The sequence below is a fragment of the Scyliorhinus canicula genome, chromosome 11, assembly GCF_902713615.1.
Source record: "Scyliorhinus canicula chromosome 11, sScyCan1.1, whole genome shotgun sequence".
Lineage (NCBI taxonomy): Eukaryota > Metazoa > Chordata > Chondrichthyes > Carcharhiniformes > Scyliorhinidae > Scyliorhinus > Scyliorhinus canicula.
In genome coordinates, this window is record NC_052156.1 from 148,243,490 (window position 1) to 148,259,466 (window position 15,977).

General features: G+C 48.2%; 1 protein-coding gene across 1 annotated transcript in view; it reads right to left on the minus strand.

Moving 5' to 3' along the window:
- The window catches only part of LOC119973802, a 152,585-nt gene that overhangs the window by 70,170 nt on the left and 66,438 nt on the right, over positions 1 to 15,977 (minus strand). Inside the window, exon 6 of the mRNA XM_038812226.1 lies at positions 1,716 to 1,850. Coding sequence (XP_038668154.1) covers positions 1,716 to 1,850 — 135 coding nt within the window. The remainder of the gene's footprint in view (positions 1 to 1,715; positions 1,851 to 15,977) is intronic.

Genomic DNA, 15,977 nt, shown 5'->3' on the forward strand with positions numbered 1-15,977 from the left:
TGGCCCTGGTGGGTCGTTCGCCTTGGTTTCCTTGCGAGGGCTCTGTGGGCTCCATCCAGCTCCAGGGGTCGAGGGAAAGCCCCCGCTCCCATCAAGTACTCCAGCATACTCGCCACATACGCTCCCTCATCTGACCCCTCGATACCTTCAGGAAGCCAACCATTCTTAAATTTTGCCTCCTGGTTCTGTTCTCCAGCTCCTCCTGCATCTGCTTGTGGTGGTCCTCTGGCACCTCCACCTTATGTTCCAGCAGTTTTCTCGTCCTTTTGGTTGCAGAGCTTTAATTCGATCTCCTGGATCGCTTTCCCCTGGGCTGCTTGAGTCACGACCATTTGGTCGATCGATGCTTTGATCGGGTCAAGTGTATCCCTTTTCAGCTTGGCAAAACAACTCTTGAAAAACTCTATCTGTTGCTCCTTCGGCGAGTGAGCCGCCGCTCCCTGGTACTTGCCGCCTGCCTTGCTTCGCCGCACTGCCAGCTCCCCTCGCTTCCCTCTATCGGGACTAATTTGTTTCACACAGCCACTTCTGGTCCAGCTATCCATACACCAGGGGGGGGGCGCGCCTTACTGATGCTAACTCCACCGATTTATTTCATAAAGTCCACAGAAATCCGGGAAAAAGGGTCCGAAAGTCTGATTCAGGCGGGAGCTATCGAATGTGCGACCTACTCCTCCATGGCTGCCACCGGAAGTCAGCAAATGAAGATTAATTAAGGAAAGTCAGCATGGATTTGTTGGGGGAAAATCATGTTCAACTAACTTACTAGAGTAATTTGAAGAGGTAATAGAGGGTTGATGAGGGCAATCCTGCTGCTGTGGTCTTAAAAAAGCATTTCATTCAGTGCTGTACAGCAGATTTGTGAGCAAAGGTACAACTGAAGGAATAAAAACAGACAGTAGCAACAAGGATACAAAATTGGCTGAGTAATCAGGAAACAAGAGAGCACTAGAGGAAGCTTTAAAATGAGTTCCCCAGGGATAGGAGGTAGGACCCTTGCCTTTCCTGATACATATTACACTTTTGTGTACACAGTGCAATTTCAAAAGCTAGTGGAATAGGCAGAAAATTAGCAGCTCAAATTCAATCCAAAAAACTAAGTGATTCATTTTCATAGATTTCATAGGTCAGTCACTGATCACCAAAAGCAGGCCCAAAGTGACAATAGTTTATAAATAGAGAAAAGTTTGTCCATATAACATCTATTTTTTCTTCCTGACCTTTGAAGTTGAATATATTTGAATAAATTTTGCAAAACAGTGTGAAAGTTGAATTGCACTCCTATTTATTAACAGTCTCTTACAAATAACTCAGGAGCCTACAGAACTATTCACTCTTGCATAGAGGTGTACTGGCAGGCTGGGTGCAGTGGAATGATGTCATTGGCATTCCATGCAGCGGGCCAGTACAAATGTGCAACTGGCCATGTTTGCGTTGGCAGGAATTACAGTTCTACAGTAACACCAACAAACTGGATTTGATTCCCAATTTGACTGAGATAGACTTGGGACTTAAGTGAAATGGAATGGCCAAAACTGCCAAGAAAATGGCTCAAAGTGAAGCATTATCAGACAATGAGCAAACGGACCGCCTTCGTGCAGAGAGATATACCATGTCGTACAAATGGTCTGTGGCCCAATTTAACTATGCAGTGCAATATAGGAACAGTTCGAAGTAGGTCAATAAATAATTAGACTTTGCTAAATTGTTCCTACTTGGATTGGTCGCAGGTTCCAATGCTGTGGCCTTATTTCGTGAGACTGAAGATAGGTAAGGAACCTGCATATTTAGATTGTAACGATTCTTTGCCTGGGATTTACTAGCTGATTGCAAATGTTTCTCTGAGGATTCTGTCATTGGATGAGTGAAAATAAATGTCATCAGTTTAAAAACATAAACCAACACAATGGTACAAATGTTTTCTTCTGACGAGTAAACTTGAATTTATGTAGCAACTTTCACAACCTCAGGACATTCTAATCAATTCACAACAATGAGAAGTAATCACTTGTAGCATAGGAAATTTGGCAATTGGGCCATCATTTTGAATGAGTGCCCTGATCTCTTTTTTTTTTAATAAACAATTTTATTGAGGTAGTTTTTGGCTTTATAAACAGTTACAGACATCATCAGAAAGAAAGCAAAAAAAGGCAAACATCCATGTACTTTCAATCATAACATATTGCACAAGCCCGCTCCTCTCCCACCGGTACTACCCGCCATATTTTGGAGTTCCCTGATCTCTAAGTGAGCTTGAGTCCCCCACACCCTCCACCCATGGGCAATGTCACCCCCCACACACATGGACACTACACCTCACCCACAAGTGAGGATACCCCACTATGGGGTCCCTGGGGATTCCCCTCTTCAGCATCCCCCCCCCCCCCCCCCAAGCCTCCTTACAGCACCCCCTCCCTTCTCGAACCCCTACCTATCACCCACCCAACCTCCTGGAGGACCCTACTTACCTGCCCTGCATTTCACACCCTTCAAACCCCCACCCTCATTTATTTCATGGGCATGGCCTCCTTTGCCCCCTGACCCTTGGCATTGCCACTCCGGTACCCTTGCACTGCCACCATGGCAGTGCTCCTGCTGGCTTGGCAGTGCCACCCGGGCAACTTGGCAGTGCCAAGGTGCCAGCTGGGCAGTGCCAAGATGCCCACATTCCAGGAGGACATTTCTGTGCAGTACTAAGGGCCAGGGAGCCACCCTGCACTTACCCTGATCACCAAAGGGCCTCCGATGGCCCGGGAGACCCCCCTGGATACTGTTCTGCCTGGTGCACGTTCTTGTGGACAAGCACTGATCGGAGACCGACTGCAGCATCCCTGGTGAGGCCGGAGAATCGTGGGAGGCCAGTGTATCCCGAGTGGGTAGGTCATCAAGTAGGTTTTAAGACCTACTTCTGGGAGCGGTTTGGTCCCGCCCCCTTTGGGCGGATTTCCGAATCCAATGCCTTAGCAGGACTTGGGTGAATCCCACAAGGCACGGAGTCTGCTGGGAAGCGAGAACGGTCTCCCGGGATTGTCCGGCCGCGTTGTGCTCTCATTCGAACACAAACGCAGCCAGAAAATCGCACCCAACATTTTTAAGGCAGTAATTTCTCAAGTGCAGCATTCTCTCAGTACTGCACAGAAATGTCAACCTAGATTATCAACTCAAGCCTCTGGAATGAAATTTGACGCCATAACCTTCCTATTTAGGAAAAAGTGCTACCATTGAGCGAAGGCTGACATTATACAGTAGGCACGATATGCATACAGAACATAGAATTTACAGTGCAGAAGGAGGCCATTCGGCCCATCAAGTCTGCACCGGCTCTTGGAAAGAGCGCCCTACCCCCTACCCAAGGTCAACCCCTCCACCCTATCCCCATAACCCTGTAGCCCCAGCCAACACTAAGAGCAATTTTGGACACTAAGGGCAATTTAACATGGCCAATCCACCTAACCCACACATCTTTGGACTGTGGGAGGAAACCGGAGCACCCGGTGGAAACCCACGCACACACGGGGAGGATGTGCAGACTCCGCACAGACAGTGACCCAAGCCGGAATCGAACCTGGGACCCTGGAGCTGTGAAGCGATTGTGCTATCCACAACGCTACCTTTGTATCATGGCTATTTTTAATTACAATTATCAAGCAGAGAAATTATAACTCCTGGGCATAATTGAACAGAAAATGACTACAACTATATGAAGATTTCTAAGGGTCCCAACTGCAACCAGACACATGGAGCCGGATTTTCCTTTCAAGGGTGGAAAATGGAAGTCAGGATGTAGGGTGGTGGGAAAACAATCAGTTCCAATTTTATGGGGTATGGGGTCACCTCACTTGGACCTCATTCATGAAAAGGGCAACACCTCTCTCAATGGAACAGATTCCCTAGGCGTGGCCTCCAAGGGTGCTCCTCCCAGTCATCTCTGAATCAAGAAACCCACCTCGCCACCCCATCACTGGGACTCATGCAAGCCCCTGCACTTCCCTGGTTACCTGGTCCTAGATTCGGGGACTTTGAATCTGGAGGCTGTTTGTGGTCCCAGTCCTGGCCACTGTTCCATTCTTGCTGCTGCGACTACAAATCTCTCAGCCAATCATATTTGCTGGCAGCTCTTTGAGGCAGGTCGAATAAAGGGCAGAAACCCCGTCTCCAGCCAATTAATACTGCTCAATATTAAATGGCTATGCGGCTGCTGTGATTAGCAGCGATGTGTTCCCCACCAACTCTTTGGGTGGAGATGTGCGAAACCATGCCATTCAAAAAATGCAGCCCATAAAATGCAGAAGCCTGGAATCCCGGGCAGGGTAGCCTCTTAATTCACGGATGCAGACCTGAAACCAGGTCCTCCTTTAGGTTGTAAGGGAGCGGAGGGAGGTCCTTTTCCCAGGAAGCCACACGCCCAGACCAAGCAGGCCTGGAAGGAGAGGGCATAAGACCATATCCCGCCTTATTCGAGGCGGACGTACAATATAACGCAGCGCTGTAGCGCGAGTCCCCAGACAATTAGAGGGTCCCATACGGAGAGGTGGCGGTGGTGTAATTCTGCCTTGTCAAACTCGAGTAACTTAAACTAGCTCCAGGAGAGTCCACCGACCTCTTCGACGGCTTACTGGGTGGCATAGCTTGGTGTCAGAGCCTGTGCTGTGATACCTGCCCAGGCCAGCCAGCTCAGGATAAGGCAGACACTCGACAAAGTGGAGCAACCAGATCGATCTTCTGGCTCCGCTGCAAATTTACACAGAAATGGAGGGAGAGAGGGATGATGGAAGGTTAAGGAGGAAAAGGAAAAAGGTGAGAACGGGGATTGGGAGAAAAGGGAAGGCAGGGAGCTGGAGGAAGAGAGAAATGGAGGAAAACAGGACAGAGGGATGAAGATTAGACAGAGGGAAAGGGGAGAGCGAGAGGGGGAGACTGAGGGGCTTCACTGGTCGATAAACCATATTTTGCAATTCTGGAGCTGAAGAACCAACCAGTAATTGAAGAGAGAAAATTGAATGTGAATTTCCTGCAGACTACAATCTAATTCCCAGGGAATCTCTGAATATGTTTATCTGAGAGAGGGACTTGTCAGTGTGTGGGTAAAATGCTTGATTCTGGCATCCCCTCAGAGCCGTTTCTTCTTCTGTTCTCAATATGATTTCAAATAATTGGCTCAATATTTCTTGCCCAGTATTGAAAAGCTTTGAAAACTTTGTGATTAAATCTTCCACATACTGCGCAGGGCCTATTTGTGTTAAGCTACAGCACAGGTTCCGTCTTGTGTATATGACAGATCAAGATGTGCATAATGGCACCAGTTTTCCATCTGGTCTCCATACCAGGAGATGGGAAAAGAGCTTTCATGTGACACACGAGGAATATTAATGTATGGTCTTAATCCAATCCATAATGCAGCAACTAGCAGGATTGTTTTTTTTCCCGTACAGGTCTGAGTGAACCTGCTCGCAAAAACTATCCCTGCATTCCCAAAACCCTAACACCATGAGTTAGAGACACAATAAAACTCACACGATCTGCCATCATCCAACAGTTCCAGGATATGAATAGAGACAGTTTAATGCTCACTCTACATTGTCCACTCGAACACTCACTGGGAAGGTACAGCATGGGTGAGATACAGAGTATACATTTCTACATCATCAGCATCAAACATTCCCTGTGCTGTTACTGTAACTGTCAAGATGGCATTGACATCATTGGGGGCAGAGTTTGACCTCATTTGGGGTGGGCTGCCACGTCACCAGAGGGCAGGGTGTGACTTGGGGTCTCACAAAGAGGAAGAGTGCGGGGCCCCTAAAAGCACAAGTCTGCCTTTGCGCCTTATCCCCATAAGCCCCTAATTTCCTTACTGATTTAAAATGTCTCTCAGCCTTGAATGTACTTAACGACTCACCATCTACAGCTCTCTGAGGTAAATAATTCCATAGTTTCACTACCCTCAGAAGAAATTTCTCTTCACCTTTGTCTTAAATGAATGACCCCTACTTTCCCTTACCTCATATTCTTGTGTCATCCGCAAACCAGATAATAGTGCATTCATTTCCCTCGTCGAAGTCATTAATATATACTGTGCATCAGAGGTTCCCAACTAGGATCCAAGGACCCTCAGGAGTCCACGAAGGGTCCACAGGAAGTTCATGACACTGGCTGCTGCCACGTGACTGACAAACGCCGGTTTCAACACTCAAAATGTTAAAATAATTAAAGAAAACAAATAGGTCACTCAGAGCGAAGCCTCCTGGAGTGCTAGATACTGATAGGCTGCTTAGTCAGCCTAGCAGCATCCAGTGCTCTGAGAGGCCTTGCTCTAATTGGCCCAATTGATTTATTCGATCTCGCTGTTACTGGGCATAAAAGCAAAAATCAAAGGTGGACCAGCAGGAGAGTCAGTCAATAAAGGTAGCAGCAGCAGTAGCACTAGGAAAGGTGGCAGAGTTGAAGAGAGGCAGCGGCGGTGAGGCTCTCATATGGCAGTGGTGAGGTCCTTGTGCAGCGGCGGATAGGCCCTCAGACAAGTGGTGGTGGCAGCGGCGGCGTTGGGAAAGGTGGCAGAGATGAGGAGAGGTTACAGGTGAGGGGAGGCAGTGGCAGCGAGGCGCTCATACGGCAGTGGCGAGGCCCTCAAGCGGTGGAAACGAGGCCTTCAGACAGTGGTGGTGAGGGCCTCAGGTGGCTGCAATGTCTAGAGGCGAGTAAGCAAGGAGGCAGCGGCGAGGGGTGGAAGAGGTAGGAGGCAGCAGAGCAGCGAGGTGGCAATGAGGAGAGAACCAAGGCAGCGGCGAAGACCAGAGAAGTGGTGGTGTTGGTAATGGATGAGTGGCGTTGGTGAGTACTATTTCGAAGTAGAGGGGTTATTGTTGTTATGGGCCAGGGTTTAGAGAACCCCAAAATGTATCATGGAGTTCACCTGACCCACAACGTTTAATAGATTGTGGTATGCGGAGCACACGGCCCGCTGTTCAAGTGTGGGACAGCAATGTTTATTCTATGAACTCAAGTTCACCTTTTTAAAACATACAGTGAACATCTTAGCAACCATTAATTCAAATACAACCCCCAAAGACTACAACACTAAGTAATCCTTTAAGCTTTCCTTTTAATATCCATAAGACTTAAAAACAGAACCTTTAACAGAAGCACATCAGGTTAAAGTCACTACTGAAAGCAGTTATTAGTTTTAAATCACCAAAGGATCAATTTACAGTCTTTAGATTACAGAGACTCTAAAACACCTTCTGGCTGTGACTGCAGCTATCCAGCTCTGCAGCTCTGAAAACGAAACTAAAACACACCCTGCAGCAAATAGCCTAAAACAAAAGTAAAAAGCTGACTGACAGCCCGGCTCCCCACACACTCTGACATCACTGATAAATACCCATTTCATAAAGGTACATTTCTTAAACACCCATTTCTTAAAGGTACTCTCACATGACAGTTAAGAGGCTTGGTCAGGGCTGTTAATATGAGGCCGCCATGGGGGGGGGGGGGGGGGGGGGGGGGGGGGGGGGCTTTTTCCAGTGCATTTAATGTGAGGGGCCTATGCAGCTGGTGAATGTATTTGTGAGCTGGTGAATGTATTTGTGACTGTGTGCCTCTTCCTAATTCCAAAGGTCACAGGCTTGGAGTACTGTTACTGTGTGTAACAATATCTTACCACTCTCTAGTGCTAATCTAGGTATGCTACTCAGCAAAGGATTGGTGGCTAAAGGAAGGTGGCTCAAAGAAGCAGGAAGCAAGTGATGAAGATGGACCATTTTTGGCAATTGCTGGTGAACAATCAAGGATGTACCACTCACTGCCCCATCAGCGGCAGGAACTACACAGCAGAGGTTCAATGAGAGCTATCTGCCCATGGGATTCATGTGCTCTGGAGTCCAACATTCCCCTGAAGCACAGTGTGTTGTGTGCGACAAAATATTATCCAACAGTTCAATTGTACCAGCTAAACTCCAAAGTCATTTGGAAACAATCATCCTGAATGTAAGAAAAAGGACACAGGTTTCTTCTGGAGAAAATAAATTTATTGACAGGCAGTAAATCCATGATTGTAGGATCTGCCAAGTCTGATGAGAATGTAACTGAGGCATCCTACAGAGTGAATTATTGAAGTGCACTTGTGGGAAAAGCACGATTGGTAAAAATTTGTTAAGGCCTTGCACCAAAGACATTGCAACGTACATGCTAGATGAGGCAGCAGGTAGAAAGATTGAGGAGCGACAGCTCTCCAACGATACTGTCGCCGGCCAAATTCATTTTCAAAATAAATATTTTATTAAAGTTTGCATTTTACACTGTACAAAAAATAGATGAAGGGGTTATTATTTGCAGTTTGCACGTTGTTCCTTTTCAGCAACCCCCCTTCCTCCTCTTTTCTACTGTCTACGGGTCCTATCATAGGCCCTTCCCTTTGTTTTGCTGTATGTTTTACTCTTAAAGCTTTGTGAGGGGCCTTCTGGTCCATGTGTCGGTATCTCAATGGGTTCCCCGTGGCATTTCCTTGGGTCTCTCACACCACCCCATACCACCTCTCCTCATCTATCCATTGTTGGCTTGAACAGGTCTTAGAACAGGCCGATGAATGGCTCCCACGCTTTGTGGAAGCCATCTTCTGGCCATCGAATGGGGTACTTGATCTTCTCCAGACGGAGAAATTCCGATCGGTCTGCCAGCCAGGCTGCAGCCATGGATGGTGCAGCTGCTCTATAGACGAGCAGGATTTCACAGCGGGCGATGAGGGAAGCAAATGCAAGGGCATCAGGCCTCTTCCCCATATGAAGTTCTGGCTGGTCTGATACGCCGAAGACTGCCACTCTCGGGCATGGCCCGACCCTTACCCCCACAATCTGGTTGGCAATCAGTAGCTAGCGGTGTCCCTCAGGGATCCCTGTTGGGCCCACAATTTACATAGATGATTTGGAGTTGGGGACCAAGGGCAATGTGTCCAAGTTTGCAGATGACACTAAGATGAGTGGTGAAGCGAAAAGTGCAGAGGATACCGGAAGTCTGCAGAGGGATTTGGATAGGTTAAGTGAATGGGCTAGGGTCTGGCAGATGGAATACAATGTTGACAAATGTGAGGTTATCCATTTTGGTAGGAATAACAGCAAACGGGATTATTATTTAAACAATAAAATATTAAAGCATGCTGCTGTGCAGAGAGACCTGGGTGTGCTAGTGCATGAGTCACAGAAAGTTGGTTTACAGGTGCAACAGGTGATTAAGAAGGCAAATGGAATTTTATCCTTCATTGCTAGAGAGATGGAGTTTAAGACTAGGGAGGTTATGTTGCAATTGTATAAGGTGTTAGTGAGGCCACACCTGGAGTATTGTGTTCAGTTTTGTCTCCTTACTTGAGAAAGGACATACTGGCACAGGAGGGTGTGCAGACGAGATTCAGTAGGTTAATCCCAGAGCTGAAGGGGTTGGATTATGAGGAGAGGTTGAGTAGACTGGGACTGTACTCATTGGAATTTAGAAGGATGAGGGGGGATCTTATAGAAACATATAAAATTATGAAGGGAATAGATAGGATAGATGCAGGCAGGTTGTTTCCACTGGCGGGTGAAAGCAGAACTAGGGGACATAGCCTCAAAATAAGGGGAAGTAGATTTAGGACTGAGTTTAGGAGGAACTTCTTCACCCAAAGGGTTGTGAATCTATGGAATTCCTTGCCCAGTGAAGCAGTTGAGGCTCCTTCATTAAATGTTTTTAAGGTAAAGATAGAAAGTTTTTTGAAGAATAAAGGGATTATGGGTTATGGTGTTCGGGCCGGAAAGTGGAGCTGAGTCCACAAAAGACCAGCCATGATCTCATTGCATGGCGGAGCAGGCTCGAGGGGCCAGATGGTCTACTCCTGCTCCTAGTTCTTATGTTACAACTTTGGTCATCACCTCAAAGGAGGCTGTCCAAAACCCAACAAGTCTGCTGCAGGGCCAGAGCATGTGGGCGTGGTTGGCCAGGCCTCCCTGACACCGTTCACATTGTCCTCTACCTCCGGAAAGACCCAGCTCATTCGGGTTCCTGTCAGGTGTGTTCTGTGCACCACTTAAAGCTGCATGAGGCTTAGCCTTGCGTAGGAATTGGTGGAGCTGGCCATGTTCAGTGCTTCGCTCCAGAATTCCCACCCTACTTCCATCCCTAACTCTTCCTCTCATTTCTCCCTTGGTCCGTCCAGTTGTGAGCCAGTCCTCTCTAAAAGTCATACTTGTATGACCCCGCAGTTCCCTTTTTCTATACTGTCCGCGTACAGTAGCTCCTCCATAGAATTCATATAGAATTTACAGTGCAGGAGGCCATTCGGCCCATCGAGTCTGCAACGGCCCTTGGAAAGAGCACCCTTCCTAAGCCCATACCTCCACCCTATCCCTGTAACCTCACCTAATCTTTTTAGGACACTAAGGGAAATTTAGCATAGCCAATTCACCTAACCTGCACATCTTTGGATTGTGGGAGGAAACCGGGGGACCCGAGGAAACCCACGCAGACATGGGGAGAACATGCAAACTCCGCACAGACAGTGACTCAAGCCGGGAATCGAACCTGGGACCCTGGAGCTGTGAAGCAACTGTGCTACCATGTCTCTCAGGGCCCCTCGTCGTCTCCTTGTGGAGAAAGGTTTTTTAAAAATAAATTTTGAGTATCCAATTCATTTTTTCCAATTAAGGAGTAATTTAGCGAGGCCAATCCACCTGCCCTGCACATCTTTGGTTTGTGGGGGCGAAACCCACGCAAACACGGGGAGAATGTGCAAACTCCACATGGACAGTGACCCAAAGCCGGGATCGAACCTGGGGCCTCGGTGGTGTGAGGCAGCAGGGCTAACCATTGTGCCACCATGCTGCCCCAGTAGAGAAAGTTTTTGACTTGGAAATGTCGGAGTTCTCGTCCGTTCAATAGTTCTAATCTCTCCGTCAGCTCTTCGAAGGTCGCTAGTCTGTCCCCTGTGTGAAAATCCCTAACTGCTAGGTGCCCCCCATCCGGTCTCCACCTCTTAGGAAGGTGGTATCTAGCATGGCTGGTAGAAACCTGTGGATACCGCAGATGGTGGCCATGGTGGACACCTTGATTAAACCGAAGTGTTGTCTCATCTGGTTCCAGGCTCTTAGTGTTGCTACGACCACTGGGCTGGATGAATGTTTATACTCTGCCTCCACTTCAGATACACTTCCAACCTCTCGTGTCTCGCAGGGCGATCACCAGGGGTTCAATTGCCAGGGTGAACAGGAGCGGCGACAATAAACATTCCTGCCTTGTGCCCCTGTGCAACTGGAAGTATTCAGAGCTGCGAATGTACGTCCGAATGCTTGCCTTGGGGGCGTTGTACAGGAATTTTGCCCATGAAGTTAACCCTGTCCCTAACCCAAACCGCTCAAGTACTTCAATGAGGTACTTCCATTTAACTCTGTCGAAGGCCTTTTCTACGTCAAGTGGGACAATCACCTCGTGTTCTCTCCCTGAATGGGGTCAGTATCGCATTCAGTAGCCGTTGGTTGTTCACAATTAGTGGTCTACCCTTAACAATGCCTGTCTGGTCCTCTGCAACCACCTCTGGTCTGCAGTTCTCCAGTCTCCTGGTCAGGATTTTTGCGAATATTTTCACATCCACATTGAGCAGGAAATGGGCCTGTATGATTCACATTCCATTGGGTCTTTGTCTTTTTTGGGTATCAGCGATATGGTGGCCTGTGGTAGCTTTGAAGGCAAGGTGCCCCTCGCTAGCGAGTCTGCGAACACCTCCCATTGATGCAGGACGAGAGCCGGTGCAAAACGTTAGTAGAAGTCCACCTGGAACCCGTCAGGTCCTGGCACCTTCCTCGCCTGCATGAAGTTGATGTTCGCCATGACCTCTCCCAGTTCTATTGCCGTTTCCAGCTCCCCCCATCTGTTGTCCCACACGCCTTGCATGTCCAGTCCATCAAGGAACCATTTCATCCCCGAGTCCCTGTCGGGGGGCTGAGCTGTACAGTCCCCAGTAGAAGGCCTCAATTGCTTTGTTGATCTTTTTTGGTTCGGCACCAGTCCTTTACCTGGGCTATTTCCCTCGTGGCTGCCTGCTTTCTCAGCTGGTGAGCCAGCAGGCGGCTAGCCTTCTCTCCTGCCTGACGGAGTTCATACATTGCCTTCCAGGTGGATAGCAGGTCAAAGTCCATTTGCAGCTTTTTCCTCTCGACCAGAAGATCTACGGTCAGGGCCGCGGAGTATCTTCTGTCGACCTTCAGGATGGACTCGATGCCTAGCCGATCTCTCTTTCCTGTCTCTACGTGCCTTGTAGGCTATAATTTCTCCCCAAATCACCGCCTTCAGTGCCTCACAGAACGTGGATGGCAAGACTTCCCCGTTCCGGTTGTTTGTAACTTACTCGCCTATGGCCTGTGATGTTTATTGGCAGAGGGCGGTATCCAGCATCCATAGGGGCATTGGGCACAGCCCGTCTCCAACTTCGCATCTACATAGTGTGGAGCATGGTCAGAGATTACAAGCGTGGAGTATTCCGCTTGCCTATTTCTAGAAGCATCAATTTCCCCATTACAAAAAAGTTGATGAGAGTGCAAACCTTGTGTACCAGTGAGAACGAGAATTCCTTCTCACCTGGGTGCAGGAACCGCCATGGGTCCATAAGACCATAAGACATAGGAGCAGAATTAGTCCACTCGGTCCATCGAGTCTGCTCCGCCATTCAATCATTGCAGATATTTTCTTATCCCCATTCTCCTGCCTTCTCCCCATAACCCCTGATACCCTTATTAATCAAGAACCTATCTACCTCTGTCTTAAAGACACTCAGTGATTTAGCCTCCACAGCCTTCTGCGGCAAAGAGTTCCACAGATTCACCACCTTCTGGCTGAAGAAATTCCTCCTCATCTCGGTTTTAAAAGATCGTCCCTTTAGTCTGAGATGGTGTCCTCTGGTTCTAGTTTTTCCTACAAGTGGAAACATCCTTTCCACATCCACTCTATCTAGGCCTCGCGAAATCCTGTAAATTTCAATAAGTTCCCCACGCATCCTTCTAAACTCCAACGAGTACAGACCCAGAGTCCCCAACCGTTCCTCATAGGACAAGTTCTTCATTCCAGGTATCATTCTTGTGAACCTCCTCTGGACCTTTTCCACGGCCAGCACATCCTCCTTTACATACGGGGCCCAAAACTGTTCACAATACTCCAAATGGGGTGTGACCAAAGCCTTATACAGCCTCAGAAGTACATCCCTGGTCTTGTATTCTAGCCCTCTTAACATGAATGCTAACATTCCCATTTGTCTTCTTTTTTTTTTAATGAACGTTTTATTGAGGGATTTATGGTTTTACAACAACAACAAAATAAACAATGTGCATGAATTTATAAAAATAGTGCAAAAGCCATCTTCCTCCCTTACAGGTCCCACCTTTACTAACCCCCCTCCTCTAAACTAAGCTTGCCCCCACTCCCCCCCCCCCCACCTTCTACTGACGGTTAATTTTTCGCAAAGAAGTCGACGAACAGCTGCCACTTCCGGACGAACCCTAACATTGACCCTCCCAAGGCGAACTTGATTTTCTCCAAACAGAGAAAGCTAGCCATGTCAGATAGCCAAGTTTCCGACTTCGGGGGCTTTGAGTCCCTCCAAACTAATAATATCCGTCTCCGGGCTACCAGGGAAGCAAAGGCCAGAACATCTTCCTCTTTCTCTTCCTGGATTCCCGGATCTTCCGACACTCCGAAAATCGCCACCTCTGGACTCAGTGCCACCCTTGTTTTTAACACTGTGGACATGACATCCACAAACCCCTGCCAGAATCCCCTCAGCTTTGGGCATGTCCAGAACATGTGGACATGGTTCGCTGGCCCTCCCGCACATCTTACGCACCTATCCTCTACCCCAAAGAACCTGCTCAACTGGGCCACTGTATTGTGAGCCCGGTGAACAAACTTGAATTGTATCAGGCTGAGCCTGGCATATGTTGTGGACCCATAGATCATCCTCTATCTCTCCTCCCAACTCCTCTTCCCACATGCGCTTCAGCTCCTCAGTCTGCATCTCCTCTAACCCCATGAGATCCTTGTAAATGTCAGAGACCCTCCCTTCTCCAACCCACACTCTAGAAACGACCCTGTCCTGTATCCCCTTTGGTGGTAGCAGCGGGAAGGTTGAAACCTGCCCCCCCCACCCACTTCCTGATCATGGCTATGTTCACCGCCCAATTGTAATTACTGAAGTTCGGCAGTGCCAGCCCGCCCTCCCCCGGCTCCACTTAAGCATCCCCTTTTTTACTCGTGGGGTCTTGCCCGCCCATAAAAACCCAGTGATTATCTTACTGACCCGTTTAAAAAAGGACTGCGGAATAAAGATGGGGAGACACTGAAACACAAACAGGAATCTCGGGAGGACCATCGTTTTCACTGTCTGCACCTTCCCAGCGAATGACAACGGGAGCGCATCCCATCTCCGAAAATAGTCCTTCATTTGGTCTACTAGTCGGGCTAGATTTAGCTTGTGCAGCTGTTCCCATTCCCGCGCCACCTGAATGACTAGGTACCGGAAGCTTCCCCCTACCACACTAAACGGCAGTACCCCCAGTCGCCTCTCCTGCCCACTTGCCTGGACCGCAAACATCTCACTTTTCCTCATATTTAGTTTATACCCCAAAAACAGGCCAAATTCCCCAGAATCCTCATAATTTCTTCCATCCCCTCTAATGAGTCCGATACATACAGGAGCAGGTCATCTGCATAAAGCGAGACTGTGTGTTCCATTCCCCCCCCCCACCCGGACCAGCCCCTTCCAGCTCTCAGCGCAATTGCCAGCGGCTCTATGGCTAACACGAACAACAGTGGGGAGAGGGGGCATCTCTGTCTCGTACCCCAATGCAGCCTAAAATAGTCCAATGTTGTCCTATTTGTCCGTACGCTCACAACAGGAGCCTGATACAACAACCTGACCCAGTCAATAAAGCCCCACCCAAATCTGAACCATCCCTGTACCTCCAACAGATATTCCCATTTACCCAATTAAAAGCCTTCTCTGCGTGCAATGCGACCACTACCTCCATCTCCCTACCTTCCATCATGATCACATTTAACAGCCTTCTTACATTGGCCACCAATTGCCTTCCCTTAACAAACCCCGTCGGGTCCTCCCCAATGATGTCCTGAACACAATCCGCAATCCTAGAGGACAAGGTTTTGGCCAGCAGTTTGGTGTCCACATTGGATTGGATTGGATTGGATTTGTTTATTGTCACGTGTACCGAGGTACAGTGAAAAGTATTTTTCTGCGAGCAGCTCAAAAGATCATTCAGTACATGGAAGAAAAGGGAATTAAACAAAATTCAAGAAAATACATGCGAATACAACACAAGATATACAATGTAACTACATAAGCATTGGCATCAGTTGAAGCATACAGGGTGTACTGTTAATGAGGTCAGTCAATAAGAGGGTCATTTAGGAGTCTGGTGACAGTGGGGAAGAAGCTGTTTTTGAGTCTGTTCGTGTGTGTTCTCAGACTTCTAAATCTCCTGCCCGATGGAAGAAGTTGGAAAAGTGAGTATGCCGGGTGGGAGGGATCCTTGATTATGCTGCCCACTTTCCCCCGGCAGCGGGAGGTGTAGATGGAGTCCATGGATGGGAGGCAGGTTCGTGTGATGGACTGGGCGGTATTCACGACTCTCCGAAGTTCCTTGCGGTCCTGAGGCGAGCAGTTGCCATACCAGGCGGTGATGCAGCCCGATAGGATGCTTTCTATCGTGCATCTGTAAAAGTTGGTACGGGTTAATGTGGACATACCGAATTTCCTTAGTTTCCTAAGGAAGTATAGACGCTGTTGTGCTTTCTTGGTGATAGCGTCGACGTGAGTGGACCAGGACAGATTTTTGGTGATGTTTATCCCCCGAATTTGAAGCTGTTAACCATCTCCACCCATGCTGACAGGGGTGTGTACAGTACTTTGCTTCCTGAAGTCGATGACCAGCTCTTTAGTTTTACTGGCATTG